We start from the raw sequence: 15,446 nt of genomic DNA on the forward strand, positions 1-15,446 counted from the left end.
CTGAAATTTCCTAGGTGTCTAAGTTTGTGGTGCAAGTGAGAAACTCAAAGCGATGAGGGGTCTATGAAAATTGATATCCACTCCTCAAGAAATGGTGTAGGAGGCCTATATGAGAAACAAGGAGCATATCAATTCCCTTACGTTTAATTGCATGTATAATGTATAAAATTAGTCATGAAAAAGAGTTGTTGGGAGTTTTTCATCCACATTGAATTTGAAGGAGCTATGAATGGTGTTAGAATGATGAGATGGGCAAAGGAACACAACCTGACTCCCGTTTTTCCTAATCGTCTTCAATACGTCCAGCTCAACTAGTCAACGACTATCGTAAAGGATTAGCAAGATTCATATATTTGCCTGATTTTATATAATGTTGGTTTGTTGCCTAGATTTTATATAATGTTGGTTTGTTGCCTAGAATATTTGGTCACTTTGTTGCTCAAACAACACAGTTTCCGATGCCTATCTGACTTTACTGCAAGAAAATCATCCCTTCGTTTCAAACAATCAAGAAGCCTCCCTAAACTTCGACCCCATGCATGCATTTGTAATGAAATTCATTAACAGTCCCTATCTCAGCTGCAACAAAGTCAAATATTTGAGTCTCAGAATTGACCTAGTAACTCTTCGCATCTCCAAGTTCGAAAAATCGAGTGATATTATACATTATGTCTGCTTAATATACATGTCATACCTGTTGATGCAAGATACATAGTTGCATTTGCGGAAACACTCGTTAAATTTTAGCTTTTAGCTTCATTTTCTCTAATTTATGGACGAAATAATGCAGGAAAGCTATGAGAAAGCATCTTTTATCCGCCCTGAGAGCAATGTTGAAGCTTTGGGAGGGTGTAAAGAGAGCATCCCAAAGCAACTTAAGTGTTCAGCTAGGTGGAATGATTCAAAGCCGAAATGTGCAAAAGATAAGTACGGATGTTATGATTAAAAAAACAGTGAAAATTCTGAAGCAGCAGAGGACTCTTGAGAACTTTCAGGAGCAAGTACAGGAACTATAGCTCTCAGAAGGTTTGCTCTTTCTTTGGTGATGTCTCCTTGGGCTTAGTCATACTCATCAGTGTACCACAAACAACTCTGGACTCACAAAGAGCAAAGTTTAATCGAAATACTAGCATACTAAAACGCCTATAAACATGGCAGTGACAACTTTTTGATTTACAATGCTTGAGTTTATGTTATTTATGTGGACTGACACTGTATTAATGTATATTGGTTTCTTATTAGCTAGGAACTTTTCGATTTACAATGGTTCAGTTTATGTTATGTGGACTGACACTGTATTAACGTATATCTGTTCTTGCTATTTCAATCAATACAAATTTGTGTACATCAAAAGAGGGTTTGAGTTATTAGCAAAGAAAGCAACTTCACCACAAAAGAATGCTTGACCTGGTAGGCATACCTTCACAATTCACTGAGGATATCTCATCAGAATTCAGTAAGGACGTAAGGTCTTCAGTAAATGGAGAGATGTCGGCTTCAAGTGCTCTTCCAAAGCTTTACAAACTATTTTTACAAAACATTGATGATAAGCGATTTGATACAGATACTTGTGAAAATATTTTTGATAAATAATTTCTCAAACACCATAATTACCACTTTATTTTAAAGGGGCAGTCATGGTGTGGCCGGAAAATAGACAAGAGTGGAAATAGGAGAATCAAACATACAGGACAACTTTGGGGATGTGATGAATGAGGCGCCAGTCCTCCCCAGCTGGCTGATAGCATCTTTCCTTGAGCTGGTCGGAACAGTGCTTGATTGCGAGGCATTCGAGAGAAGTGAGTTTAGGCATCCATTTCGGCAGAGTTTTCAGTTGTTTGCAGCACAATAGTTCAAGAGTTTTTAGGGATGTCAAATATTGCACTCCCTCTGAAAGATTCTCCATGGCATCATCTGATAATGTCAAAGAACAAAGGGTGCGAGAAAGGTATTGCCATGGTATGCCACCTTTTTCTTTTTCTTCATCTGCTTCAGCTTTTTTGACGGACAACAGATTCGGACAGTATTGTATAGATAATCTTGTCAAGGCCGAGAGATGCTCTATCCCTCCAAATAGAGACTTGATTTTGGGGCATTGGAAAACTGATATAGCCGTAACATTAGATAAGAAGCCGTTTTGGAATAACTCTCTAACTTGTGACAAACTTTCCACCTCCTTATCTTCTATTATAATCATCCTCGTAGGAAGCTGGGTATACTCCAAGGGCATCAATTTTAGGGATCCTAAGTTGGCTGTAGTAAGCTCCCATTTTTGAGAGGATGGGGAAGAAACATCGTCTACTAATCTCAGTTCCAGAGATCTTTTATTATCACGTATAACCATGTGTTCAATAACGGGACAGACCGGAATGGATGTCATTTCTGGGCATTGTAGCATCTGAAACCTTCTCAAGTGAGAAAACAAGGGAGATGAAGGTGATCCGGACCACCATCTTTTCAATTTTGGTAGATCTTCAACCTTGAGTGTTTCAAGGCAGGGAAAGAATGGCAATTCATTAACACCAGGACTACCTGCTGAATTTGAGGCTAGATCTGCAGTATCCTCCATGTACTCTACATTAGGCAAGTTATCGACGTACAAAGTTTTTAGACGACACAATTTTCCCAACCGTGGAAGGGACTGCAACCGTTGGCAGTTGCTAATTTGCAAATAAAAAAGATTAGGAAGGAAAGTGCACAATTTATCTCCTATCCCCCAACTTGGCATCCTTACACAATTGTATCCTTTCAGCATTAATAGCTTGAGATTAGAATGGGGACACAATTTTCCAAGCAAGTCCTCCTCAAAATCCAATCTTAAGCAAGTCTCTGCAAATTCTATATCAAAACCAATACCACTTAGTTGTTGCTTCCTACTCAGATATGCTTCTCCCGCTCCTCCCATGCTTGTTTCGTGCACAGACAATGTCCCATGTGAAGGAATCCGAATCTCAATTAAGAGATTTCCTCTCAAACTAACAATGGCTTTTAGGTCTTCTAGTGCATCAAAAAATTGTGTCTCACCTAAATTCGTCTTTCCCAACATAAATCGTTCTAGTGTCTGCAAATTCGTCAATTTTCGCATGCCTAATGGTAGATAATTTAGCTTATCACAACCCTCAATTCCCAAGTAGATAAGATTATGCAATTTTGTTATTGATTTTGGGATTACTTGCAGCTCGTTATTATGTGAGAGATCCAAATACCGTAGGTGCAACAATTTGCCAATGTTTTTTGGTAAACTGCTAAATTGTGACCCACTAAGGTCTAATGTGCGGAGGCACTTGCAAGCTATTAACAGTTGACAAACAAGTGATTCGTCCGCACCAATATCCCAAAAAGTCCCTACTTGAAGATAGGTACGAATATGAGTCTTTCGGAAGGAGCTTCTCAAAAAACCACGTCCCTTAACAGAAACATGCCGAACTCTTTTATCTAAGTCATCTGTTGTGCTTGAATTCACACCACAAAGCCCGTATCCAAAAACTTGCAGAGCAATGTCATGCATAAGATCGTGAATTTTACATGAAACAATTTCACCTTCCTCATTTTTATGTATGTCTTGAAAAAAGCATCTTCGTAACAAAATCAGAAAGTACTCTTCGGCTGCCTCATATATGTTTTGATCTTTTTCTAGAGGCACAACGTAGCCTTGTGCCATCCAAAGACTAAGTAATACCGTTTTTTCAATTTCAAAATCCTTGGGAAATAGTGCGCAATAACTAAAACAACTCTTGAGCGGGGGTTCTAGATTATCGTAACTAAACTTCAATATAGGCATAATGCCCTTTTCTTCATACATAATGTTAGCTAATCCGGTTTCTAAGACTTGCTCCCACCTACGTTTATCTTGACCATACAAAAGGGTTCCCATTGCTCTTATAGCAAGTGGCACATTTGCGCATCTTTTAATTATATTTTGTCCAATGTTAACTAAGTAGTTAAGCTCGTTTACATCTTCAATAACTTCTGAAAAAGCAGTTCTCTCAAACAAACGCCATGAATCGTCATTAGATAAGCCTTCTAACTTGTGCATAAGCCCTATACCAACATTTTTTGCTGTTTTCGTTGATCGTGTGGTTACCAACACCCAACTTCCCCATGCCGCTCCCTTAAAAAACCCCTCTAATTTAAGCCATTCATTACGGTTTTCAGTCCATACATCATCTAAGATGAGTAAAAACTTGTTTTTCACTAATAATTCTCGAACTTTGCATTGCATAAGCTCCAAAGTGCAACCATCGTATGGCTCATCCATAGCTGAAACTAAAATCTTTCGAAAAACGTCTCTTATATCTAGGTATCCTAAATCTTGATCAGAAACACACACCCACAATCTCCGTGGAAATTCATATTTGACTTTTTCATCGTTATACACAAGTTGGGCAAGAGCAGTTTTTCCCAAGCCTCCCATTCCCGTGATTGTAAGGAAAGACACATCCCTTTGAACGTTAGAGTCCATCAACATGTTCCGAATCTTAACCAGGTCGTCGTCTCTACCAATGATATCATTGGCATAGATGTAGGAACAAGTTTCTTCTCTTCTTTTCCTAATAGGTTGGTGGTCGATATTCAATCCAAACTTATTATGTTGGTCAACTATATTGACTAAGTTATCCCTTACTTTCTTAACACCGTGAGATATATTGTAGGCAACACCCATATCCTTAAAAAGTGAAAGGAGACGCACCTTATTACCCTTAACCAACTTCTTTTGTTGAGCTAGGGTGACAAACTCGTCAATCAAATCATCGGCATCATAAGAAGCATCCTCGAGCCTTTTAATATAGAGTTGAGCTTCATAGGTTAGCTTCTCCTTCTTCGCATCAGCGTCAAGTAAGACAGCCTTAATAGTCTCCATAGTCCCTTGGAGCTTCTCTAGGTCGGCTTTGTAGCCAAATGCGGAGCACACTCGTTTGAGCTCTTGACATTCAAGTGCGGCGAATATTGTTTGAGCAACAGACAACGCCATCCAAGGTCCATTTTCGTGTAAGCTAGGATAGTCAAAATCTAGTCACAGCGAAAATGTTACAGTATAATGTTAAGTAGTATGGAGTATTAAAAATTTCTCATTATTTTCTCGAGGCATAGTCTTATCATTCGTGTGTCTTTGTTAGATGTTCCATCCTAAATTTACGGGTTATTTCAAATTCAGATTGATTTGTTTGAGTCGGATTTTGATCCTAAATTTACGGATTATTTCAAATTTAGGTCAGGGTTTTGACTTTGAAAGAAAAAACGAGCCGAATTCACTTATCGGGTCAGAATTTGACAGGTTACTCTAAGGCGAAGGCGAAGGCAGACAATTACAAAGACTCGTACAAAGTAAAAGAAAAAAAAAACGCAATGAAATTTTTAGGAAATTAGTTCCTGTTTTTCTGACTTGTTCCACGTAGGTATAGCATGTGTAAGGTCCTTGAACAAAGAAAAAATAGACTAATAAATACAAAATTACCTATGACAGTAACGTTTTTAAAGCAAGATTATTTTTGTAGACCATATATAAGTTTTTATCAATCTTTCTTATTTCTTTTTTCAGCTTATTTTCTTACCTTTTTCTTTTTTTTTTACCTTTTATTCATCTTCTATCCTAAAAAGTCAATAATTTCTTCTACTTTATCCTACTTTATTCATTTTTTATTTTTTATTTATTTTTTATTATTTTCTCTATTCATAATTTAGGAAAAATTACAAATAACACCATGTATTTACGTGTTTTTACAAATAACCACCGCGTATTTGTTTTTTTACAAATAACCACCAAACTTTTATGTATACTCCCCAATCACCACCGTATATCTGCCCCGAGACACATTTTTCTTATTTTCCGACTCGTTAATTAACGATTTTTGTCTAATACCCAAATTACCCAAATCACATGAATCCCTAAATCCCCCAAATTCCTATCTAAATCCCTAAATCTGTCGATCAATTGATCAGCATATTCATAGTTCACACAATTAAATTATCTATAGCCAAGCGCCTAAATTAATCTCCTTCTTTATCACCAATCCATCATAATACTCTATAATTAAATCGACACCCACCATCAAAGCTACCCTCATTTCACAAATCTGTACAACCATCAATGGCTTCCATTACTTTTTCGATTCCGATTCGATACTACCATCACCATGGCAAGAAACTGTAAACGATGGTCAAGACCACTATACCAATTGACCACCGCTACTCCTTGTTCACGCCGCAATGGTCTCCCCTGCATCACACGCATACTCGATGCGAACCCGAATTGAATCGTGTATTGTCTCGGTGTTAAATCGATTTTCAACCGAGATGCTATATATAACCCGACTTACATGGTGATTTCTCGTCCCACATTTTTTGCACCCAATAACCTTCAACTTCTTCCCCTTCTACAGACCGAGGTTGAAAGATTGTGAGCATTTAGCAATGGTTTTGGGTTTCAATTGACTGTGAACAATTGATTGATATATTTGGGGATTTAGGGATTCAAGTGATTTGGGAGTAATTTGACCATTTTTACAAATGATGATTGAATGATTTGGAAAGTAAAGGGGTAATTTAGGGAAAGGGTAATTTGGGTAATAGACAAAAATCGCTAATTAACGAGTCGGAAAATAAGAAAAATGTGTCTCGGGACAGATATACGGTGGTGATTGGGGAGTATACATAATAGTTTGGTGGTTATTTGTAAAAAAACAAATATGCGGGGTTATTTGTAAAAACACGTAAATACATAATGTTTATTTGTAATTTTTCCTATTTTTAATGCAAAAAGAGACTCATCTCACTTGGAGGGAGTATATCATTATTACTAAAAATTGGATATAATAATTTAGGAAAATTTAAAATATATATTTGGAAGCAGAATGTTACACATAGGAAAGATAATATAATCAGCTAATGACTACTATGAAATTAATTTGGTTGGGAAATAAATTAGAACATGATTAAATAAAGATTAGAACTCACGGTTGGTATCAAAGAGAGTAATCCTCCGGCTTGATTGAAAATCGAAAATGGGGGTCTTTGTATGTTGTGAAATTGAGCTTAAATCGGGATTATTGATTTGCACTGTATTGTTTTGTGAGCGTTTTTTTTTTTTTTTTTTTTTTTTTTTTTGATTAGGTAAGAAAACTAGATTGATCCTCTAAGGTAGGACCAACCTATCTCATCCTTTCGAATGAGGGAGGTAAGTTGAAGCCACCGGCTATCAAACCACCTCGAAAGAGTTGGACATGAATGTCCAACAGAAGCCATGAAGTCAACAACCTTGTTGGCTTCATTTAAAGCAATGTTTAATTATCACTTCATCGAAAAAATGAAGATCTAATTTCACATCCTTGATAATACTAGAAATTTCCCACGGAATTTGCCAAGTACCTCGAATCGAGTTAATAACACATAAGTTATCACCCTCCACAATTAACTTTGAGATTCCTAAATATTTAGCTGCTAAAATACCTTCTTTTAAAGCAAGTGCTTCCGCAACAAGGATACTATTGGATCCGCACATTTTTGCTCCCAACAAAACGACTTTACCATTGTGATCTCTTATACAATATCCTAAAGCAGCTTTATTACCTTCTATTCTCGATCCGTCAAAATTTAGCTTTAGGAAACCGTTTGTAGGTTTTTCCCACCAAATCTCTTCCTTACTAGAATTGTTTCTAGCTGACTCTTCTACCTCGGGATTGTTGAGATCCTTAAATCTAGTCACATTCCATGTCTTAGTGCTATTATTACATAAAGTAATAAGTTTGCTGATACTTAAATTAATATTATTAAAGATAATATCATTTCTATGGAACCATGCATTCCACCAAATAAAAATAATTTTTATAAAGTCATCTTTTGGAATTAAATCCTTGAGATAATTAAGTTTCGTTAGAAAATTTTGACTTGTAATAGTACCATAAATTGACAAAAACTTGTTGAAACTAATAATGTTCAGGTCTCGGATGACAGATCCAATCAAGGGACATTCGTAAAAGAAATGATCTTTGTTTTCAATAGGATTGTTGCACAGAACACAATGAGGTGGGACATCAATATGACTCTTGCGAAGTCTACTTTTTGTTGGAAGGCCGTCAACACAGGCTTTCCAAAGAAAAAATTTCAATTTAGGAGGAATATTCAATTTCCAAATCCACTAAAATTCACATTTGTCAAGAACTTGATCGAACAAACCTTGCGCTAACCAAGTTGCTGTTTTGGTAGAGAAATTTCCATCTACGGACAACCCCAAATGAGGGTGCGGAATATCATTATGTGGCACTTTGGAATGTTAGTAATCTGATTAACAATATCGTTATTCACTAAACTGGATAATTTACAAATATCCCATTGCTTGTCAGAGGTTATGAAATCTTTAACCAAAAGATTAAGATCACGGTTATTATCATCATCAACCAAACTGCTTGTAAGTGGGTGCGAAAAAACCCAATTATCAGATCAAAACTTAATGTTGCTTCCATTACCTACCTGCCATCTCAATCCTTTTCTAAATAGAGTCCGAAGACTCATTAGTTTACGCCATTGCCAAGAAGAGGCTGCATTAGGCTTATAATCAAAGAGTAAACAATTTCTCAAATATTTTTTAGATACCACTTTGACCCATATACTGGTTGTGATTTATGCTGCGCTTATAATATACTCCGTATAATTTATGTGGCAATGGAGTGTCCAGTTTGTTGCGTGTAAAAGTTATAGGTTGAGGAAGAAGGATAGAAGTTTTAATGGCCTTCTCTTACCTTTGGTGATAAAATTAAAATTACTTGATTTATAATAAAAAGATAAAAGTCGGTTTTGTGATGCACTGCATGGTGAAATGTGAATAGACATTGTGACTTTTCACCACTTTAACCCCCTTGATTCACAACACATACAGGTAGGTTGTTTCATATGCGTTCCACGTGTCTTTTAATTGCCGTTTAAGACATTTTACACCGTATTAGAGAACTTACGTACGTCAATTACAAACTTGACTCGTCCGTTTTCTGGTGCGCGGAGTAGATTTTACTTAAGACGGTTTTAAGTTGATACTTTTTCCGTTTTGGTATACAGACCAACGAAAGAGGATTGAGTCAGTTACTGGATGACACGTGCAGATGTGGCAAAAGTATACCGAACCCGAAAACCGATCGAAAATAACTGAATCGACACCTGGCCGTACACCCGAAAGGTATAACTGAACATCACCCCGAAACCTGAATTGATTCGAAATCGAACCGAATTTGTAATATCCGAAATAGACCTAAGATCGAATGAACATGAACTATTTCAACCTGAATCGTTTTAATCCGAATCGATATATACCTGAACCGATTTCAACCCGTACATTGATGACAAAACCCAACATTGAAACCCAAAATGACCTGAATGTACCTCGGCGTCACATCTAGGGTGTCTTTTTATACATGACTGTCACCCCTTTGACGTCATTGAATTAATATTGATAGGGCATATTCTGCACCCGCTGACCGAGTCAACATATTGACCAAGGTCAAAGCCAAAAGACAACAAGTCAAAGGAAAAGCGACCTAGCAACGAAGCACTCGGCTGTCACTGGTCTCGGTCTCGCTCAAGCAACTAGTCGGCCGAGAAGCATATCGCGTACTCACATCCGGTCCCCTCGGCATGGAGTCAACCAGCCCGCCGGCTGTCATGGGTCCCTCGACCGAGGGTAAGGCAGTCTTTCCACCCGCTTATGCCACTTGGCACTACGTGACAAAAGGTGAAAGTCTATAAATACTCCACATCTCTCATTGAGAAACTAATGAATAATCGGTATAAACTCCCTTATCTCTCTACAATATACTTTGCCAAGTTCAACACACAACTTATCTCTCTAAGTTTACTGACTTGAGCGTCGGAGTGAGTACGCTCGGTACCAAGCCGAGCCCTCAGTTTGTTCATCTTTACAGGAAAGAGAGAAAGGAAGAGACGAGCAACGACATCATTCTACAAGCTCAAGTGGTCACAATTCTGCTTCGGAATTACACCCGGAACAAATATTATGTCATATTTATACATAAATAAAAAAAACATTATTTACTACTACTCCATTCAACTCAACTCTACCTATTTGTATTTTGCACAAATATTAAGAAGGGTGGGGTTGGTTGAAAAATATTGTAAATAAGTAATGGGATATGATATAAATAAGTGGGGTATGAGTGGAAAATGGTGGACTTTGATGTAGAAGTAGTGGAGTATGAGTGACAAATATTGTAAATAAGTAATGGGTATGAGGATAAAATGGTCATTTGGCATTCCTTTTTAGGAAATAGGTAGAGTGAAGTTGAATGGATGGAAAAGGAAATATGGTAGAGTGGAGTTGAATGGAGGAAGTACTTTTTAGAAAAAAAATATTCGTATTATATCCAACGTTTTGATTAAAGACTAATCCGTTGACACCCAATCCGATTATGATCTGACTCGAATCTCATTTGCTCTGCTGTTGACCCGACTCGAACCTTATATGCACCGATATTGACCCAACTCGAACCCGAGCCGACCCGAAATATCTACAACCGATTAAAATTGAAAACTGAATCAAACCCGAGTTGAACCGATCTGAAATCGGAAAAAAAGATAAACTGAAATAGCCCGACCCGAAAGAACTCGAACCGAAACTGATCTAATTGACCCGTTTGCCACCTCTAGACACGTGGACCAGATTGAGTGTGAAAAATCAAATTGTTCATTAAAAACAATCCTAAAATAGAATAGTAAACAATTGACTGACAGAGTCAAAATGAAATAGGTAAACAAATGGCCGGGATGAAGAGGGTACACCTCTTCTCACCCTTATTTTATTTCAACCTTATTAAAATCGATTGTGATTTGTGACTGCGGTTTTAGCTTAAGTCGGTCTGACATAAGAATGAGGGATTGATAAGAGTGTTTGGAAATACGCAAGAGGTTGTTGGTCGGATAAAATGTACATGTGCTTTGTACTTTATTACACCTGACCACTTGGGTTTCAAGTGACCATGCATATCTATTAGACTTGTCAAAATCTGACCCGATTCGAAAACCGACCGTAACTGAACTCGTAAATAACGCGGTTTTTTCAACCCGAACCCGAAAGATACTCGAATCCCTTTTGACCCGTAAACAACGGGTCGAAACCCGACCCGCAGCGGGTTAACCGTTGAGTCAAGACAATATATCTTCCTTAAAATACACAATGTCTTATATGTATTGACTTATATTTTTTTAAGGAAAGATATGTATATATGCGGTATGTGTGTCACATCATCACCTCGAAGTGTGTGTCATATTGTCACTTTCACCGTAGTACGTTGAACAGTATTCCACGTCAGCACTGCATGACACCTCATCTCCTCGGACCACATGTCACGTCATCACCTCGAAATGTGTGCCACACCGTCACTTTTGCCCTAGAACGTCGAATCGCATTCCACTTTAGCACTGCCACTTCATCACCTCAAACCATATACCACGTCTTCACCACGAAGTGTGTCATTGTTGGGAAATGTGTCCTCAACAATAGTGCGATCACATGATTTAAATATCATTATTAAATCTCATTTTAAGAATACATGTGGGATGTAATATTTTACAAGTCAACTGGTCCACACATATCGGTAATGATTGGTCGACTAGAGTTTGACATTCTTTGTCGTGCGGACGGTGGTGATCGATTGATCCCCTTAGGTCATACCTATAGGGAAATACTCTTAATTGATTATTTAATTAATCGTATACCGATATGAGTTAATTAAATTGCTTAAAATTGACGGATGATTTTGTGAGTATAATTTACGTATCTTATTGTAAATATGATTAAATAAGACACGGTCTAAGTAATCGAATTATTTTATTACTTAGATGAAATTATTGTTTAAAGAAACAATTGAAACGGAATGAATAAATTATTATAAATACAGAATGTTGTAGTTTATAATTTGGAAACATTTTTGGTACAAGTAATTACGAATTACTAGTCGATTTTGTAAATGACATATTTTATGAGTATGTTGATTTTTAATATGTTAAAAATACATTACAAATTCACATGTCAAGTAACATATCACATATGTCACAATTGACAAATGACAAAATAAAATGGACCTTCCATTTTATCTTGTATAAACCGAAAATTAGGAGTATTAGTGGAATAATTATGTTGATTATTTTAAATAAGAGAAAACATAATTATTAAAGCCTAATCTCTAGCCATGTAAGCCTACTAGCCTTTGAGAAGAGCAAAAACTAAAGGCATTGGGCATGCTACCCAAGGCCTATGTTTTCGGCCACCCTAAGGAAAGAAAAGGGTTTTTCTTTTTCTAATTCATTCATTCACATAATGCAATAATTTTCTAGAGTAAGAAAATCAATATGCTCTCTATAATCTTATGAGATTTCTAGAGAAATAAATCACAAAACTCCTCTTCTCTCAACCAAAATATGTGAGAGTACAAATACATTTTGTGTCATATTTTAAGTAAGACTAATTTTAATACTAGATCATATTATTTTAGTCTTTAAGATGTATTCCTTGGGTATATGCTTTTGGGAGGGATTCTACACTTGAATCCTTGTTTTTCCATTTGGAAATCTCAAGAACAAATGAAAAGGAGATTTCTTTTGTGCCCATTAGAACCGAAATCACAATGTAAGAACATGATTTCTTCTCTAATTGTTTTAATGTTTGCATGCATAAAATCCGTCATTAATTTTATGACAAATTATTTCGACATATAAGAGTATGTTAGCATGTATATGAATCTATATTTCATTCAATCGGTATCATGAGCCACGGTTGTTTGCATGCAAATTGGTTAAAAGTTTTTCCGAGTTATAAGAATAACAAATAAAACTTGTAAAATTTGTGTTATTATGATATATCACGAAATTATTACATGCATGTTAATATTTTTGGTCCTAAAATGTTTTAGGATTTTTTGGTTATTTTTCGGATTTTTATTGTTCATAATTTACAATAATGGCATTTAAATGTGATTTTATGAGTAAAAATGTCATTTTTGGTCTAAAATTTGCTATACTTCGAATTTTCCAGTAATTTTTGGATATGTTGTCACATATATTATTTTGAGATAACCTGTAAATTTTCATAATTTTTGGACTTGTTATGCTCGAAAAATGGATTTTTCATTTTTAATTCGGATTTAAAGTGAAAAATAGGTTAATATGAGTTAAATTTCGAATCTGGTCATAGAAATTTTATATGTTGTCACATGCAATTTTACAAGATGTGTGTAAAATAATTGGCCATAAAGAAGTCTTTATGCATGATTTATGGATTTTTGAAGAAAAATAGCATAAATAGTGACATTATTAGTTAAAAATTAATAAAACATAATCTATGACTTAGAAAAAACGTCTAATATTGCATTTTATTATCATTTTCAGATCTAAAATTGAAAAGTTAATGAATATAATTTTTCCTCATGTTTTATGATTTTTTTTTTAGTTAAAATCGATAAACCGCAACATTGTTTTTCCGGGAAAATTTCGAAATTTTTTAACTTAAGATTTTGAACATTATGAGTGTCATGGTATTTTTTCCAGAATGTTCATGAATTTAAATTTCAAATTTTGAATTTATTTGAAGTTTTGTGATTTATTTGAAGTTTAATAGCTTATTTTTGTAATTTTGGACTATTTATGAACAATTTTAGTAATATAAGTTAATTATGGTCAATTTATTAGTGAAGACTAAATTTTGAGTCCTAAGTGGTTAGGGTAATTAACTAGTGCATAAATGTGAATTTATGTAATTTTGTGATTAAAAATGTTGAAATCACGCAAATCCGTAAAAACCAAGTAATATACGATATTGGCTAATTAAAGGCGATTTAGCATAAAATGAAGCATGTTCATACATATTATAATGCTGCATATTTCAATTGTTGAATGTCTTTTATTTATATAATTTTTGAATTATGTAATTTTGCTTAGTATGGCCTTAGATTTTAATTGATATTTCCCGAAATGTATGGGAATATCGATTCGGTTGTAATTTTTATTGTGATCTCGTATAACCGTTTTGTAATTTAATAGATTTATTTTATTTTAGTTACAAATGTATAATAGGAATTATGTAATTTATTATGTAATTTTATTCATTCCGGAGTTCCCAAAGATGGATCTCTTCAAGAATGGCGATACATAAAGACGGTGTTACCTCGAGATGCGTGCCACAACCGAAGTTCAAGGGACCAATGGAGTTGGTTTCCGAATATGTAATAGTTAAAGAGTTTTTTTATTTTAGGAAAGGCCATACTAGGATTTATTTATTCTTTTATGCTTGCATTTTATTTTATGTCACATGCATCGCTAAATCGCCATAACTAAACATGCATTGTCTTATCGAGTTCATCGACCGTGTCAATTAAAATTATCGTAGTTCACCGCTTTAGTTCACTTAAAACGTGATAGATAATAAATTGACATGACCTCTCGCTAAAACAATTAATTGAGACATAGCCTTACCAAAGAGTAGAAACCATGAAAACCTATTTCGCGAGGGAGTGCACTCGGCCATCCCGGGGTACAAACCTTGTTACGTAGGGGAAGTGGGTGATGAATGTTTAACCACCGAATTCGTGTTGATGAGGGTTGTATCGGCCATCCCGTGCCCAAATTAATATGAGTTTGGATCATGGACACATTTATTCGAAATTTGGATTGAACTCAACAAAAGTTTTTCGATAAGGGATGAATCGGCTATCCCGTGCCCTTGTCGGATGTGTTTTGGGCTATAGATAATTATTAGAGTAATTTTATCGACCAAGAGTTCTAAAAGTAGAATCGATTAAAGAGTTAATCCACCGAGTTATAATGATAAGGGATGTATCGGCTATCCCGTGCCCAAGTTGATATGAATTTGGATCTTGGAATCATTTATCTAGTTGGGTAGAGGTCACTAGAAAAATGCATAAAACTTGTTATCTACAAGTATTAATATAACGATAAATGTTTTGTTTTCACTATTCCGTTATTATATTGTTCTATTTCTTTACCACAATTCATATACGATATCATTTCAATTTTGATACAAATCTCCATTAAAACATCGTAACTAAAGACAAATATGAATTTGTTTCTAAAACCTCAAATGAACCATTGCTAAGGATCTCTTGTAAAGAGTATAGATTAAAGTTATTCATTATCAAACAGGTTTTTGATTCTTGACTAACACATCTACTTACAATGGATTATTATTCATATACTTAATTGAATTAAGTACCTTGAAGCGATAAATTATTTTGGTAATTAGTTTTGTTAGAATTCGTAATTGACCAAAATAGCGCAACCACTTCAATAAAAGTTTTAAGACTAAAACGAACAAATGAAGAGTAATCTTCATGAATTCAATTTTGCTTCTCAAAGCAAAGACTCGTTGAAATGAGTGGGAGCATTCTCTTAAACCGTTAAGATAAGGATGAGGTTCAAGAAGTAAAGATTAC

At 35.4% G+C, this 15,446-nt stretch overlaps 1 protein-coding gene across 2 annotated transcripts; it reads right to left on the reverse strand.

Moving 5' to 3' along the window:
• Positions 1–827: 827 nt before the first annotated feature.
• Positions 828–5,183, reverse strand: LOC141617915 (putative disease resistance protein RGA1). 2 transcript variants are annotated; one of them, XR_012531240.1, is made up of 3 exons: positions 1,689–5,183; positions 1,421–1,524; positions 828–1,092 (listed from the first exon to the last, which is right to left on the reverse strand). XR_012531240.1 is itself a non-coding variant. In XM_074435046.1 (2 exons), the coding sequence occupies exons 1-2, from the start codon at positions 4,970–4,972 to the stop codon at positions 1,518–1,520; spliced, it is 3,291 nt and encodes a 1,096-aa protein (XP_074291147.1). In that variant the 5' UTR covers positions 4,973–5,183; the 3' UTR covers positions 828–1,517. The 2 variants fall into 2 exon arrangements, 1 of the variants encoding a protein (XP_074291147.1); XM_074435046.1 differs by having other exon boundaries at positions 828–1,524.
• Positions 5,184–15,446: the final 10,263 nt, after the last annotated feature.

Source organism: Silene latifolia, chromosome X (genome assembly GCF_048544455.1).
Source record: "Silene latifolia isolate original U9 population chromosome X, ASM4854445v1, whole genome shotgun sequence".
NCBI classification, from domain to species: Eukaryota; Viridiplantae; Streptophyta; class Magnoliopsida; order Caryophyllales; family Caryophyllaceae; genus Silene; species Silene latifolia.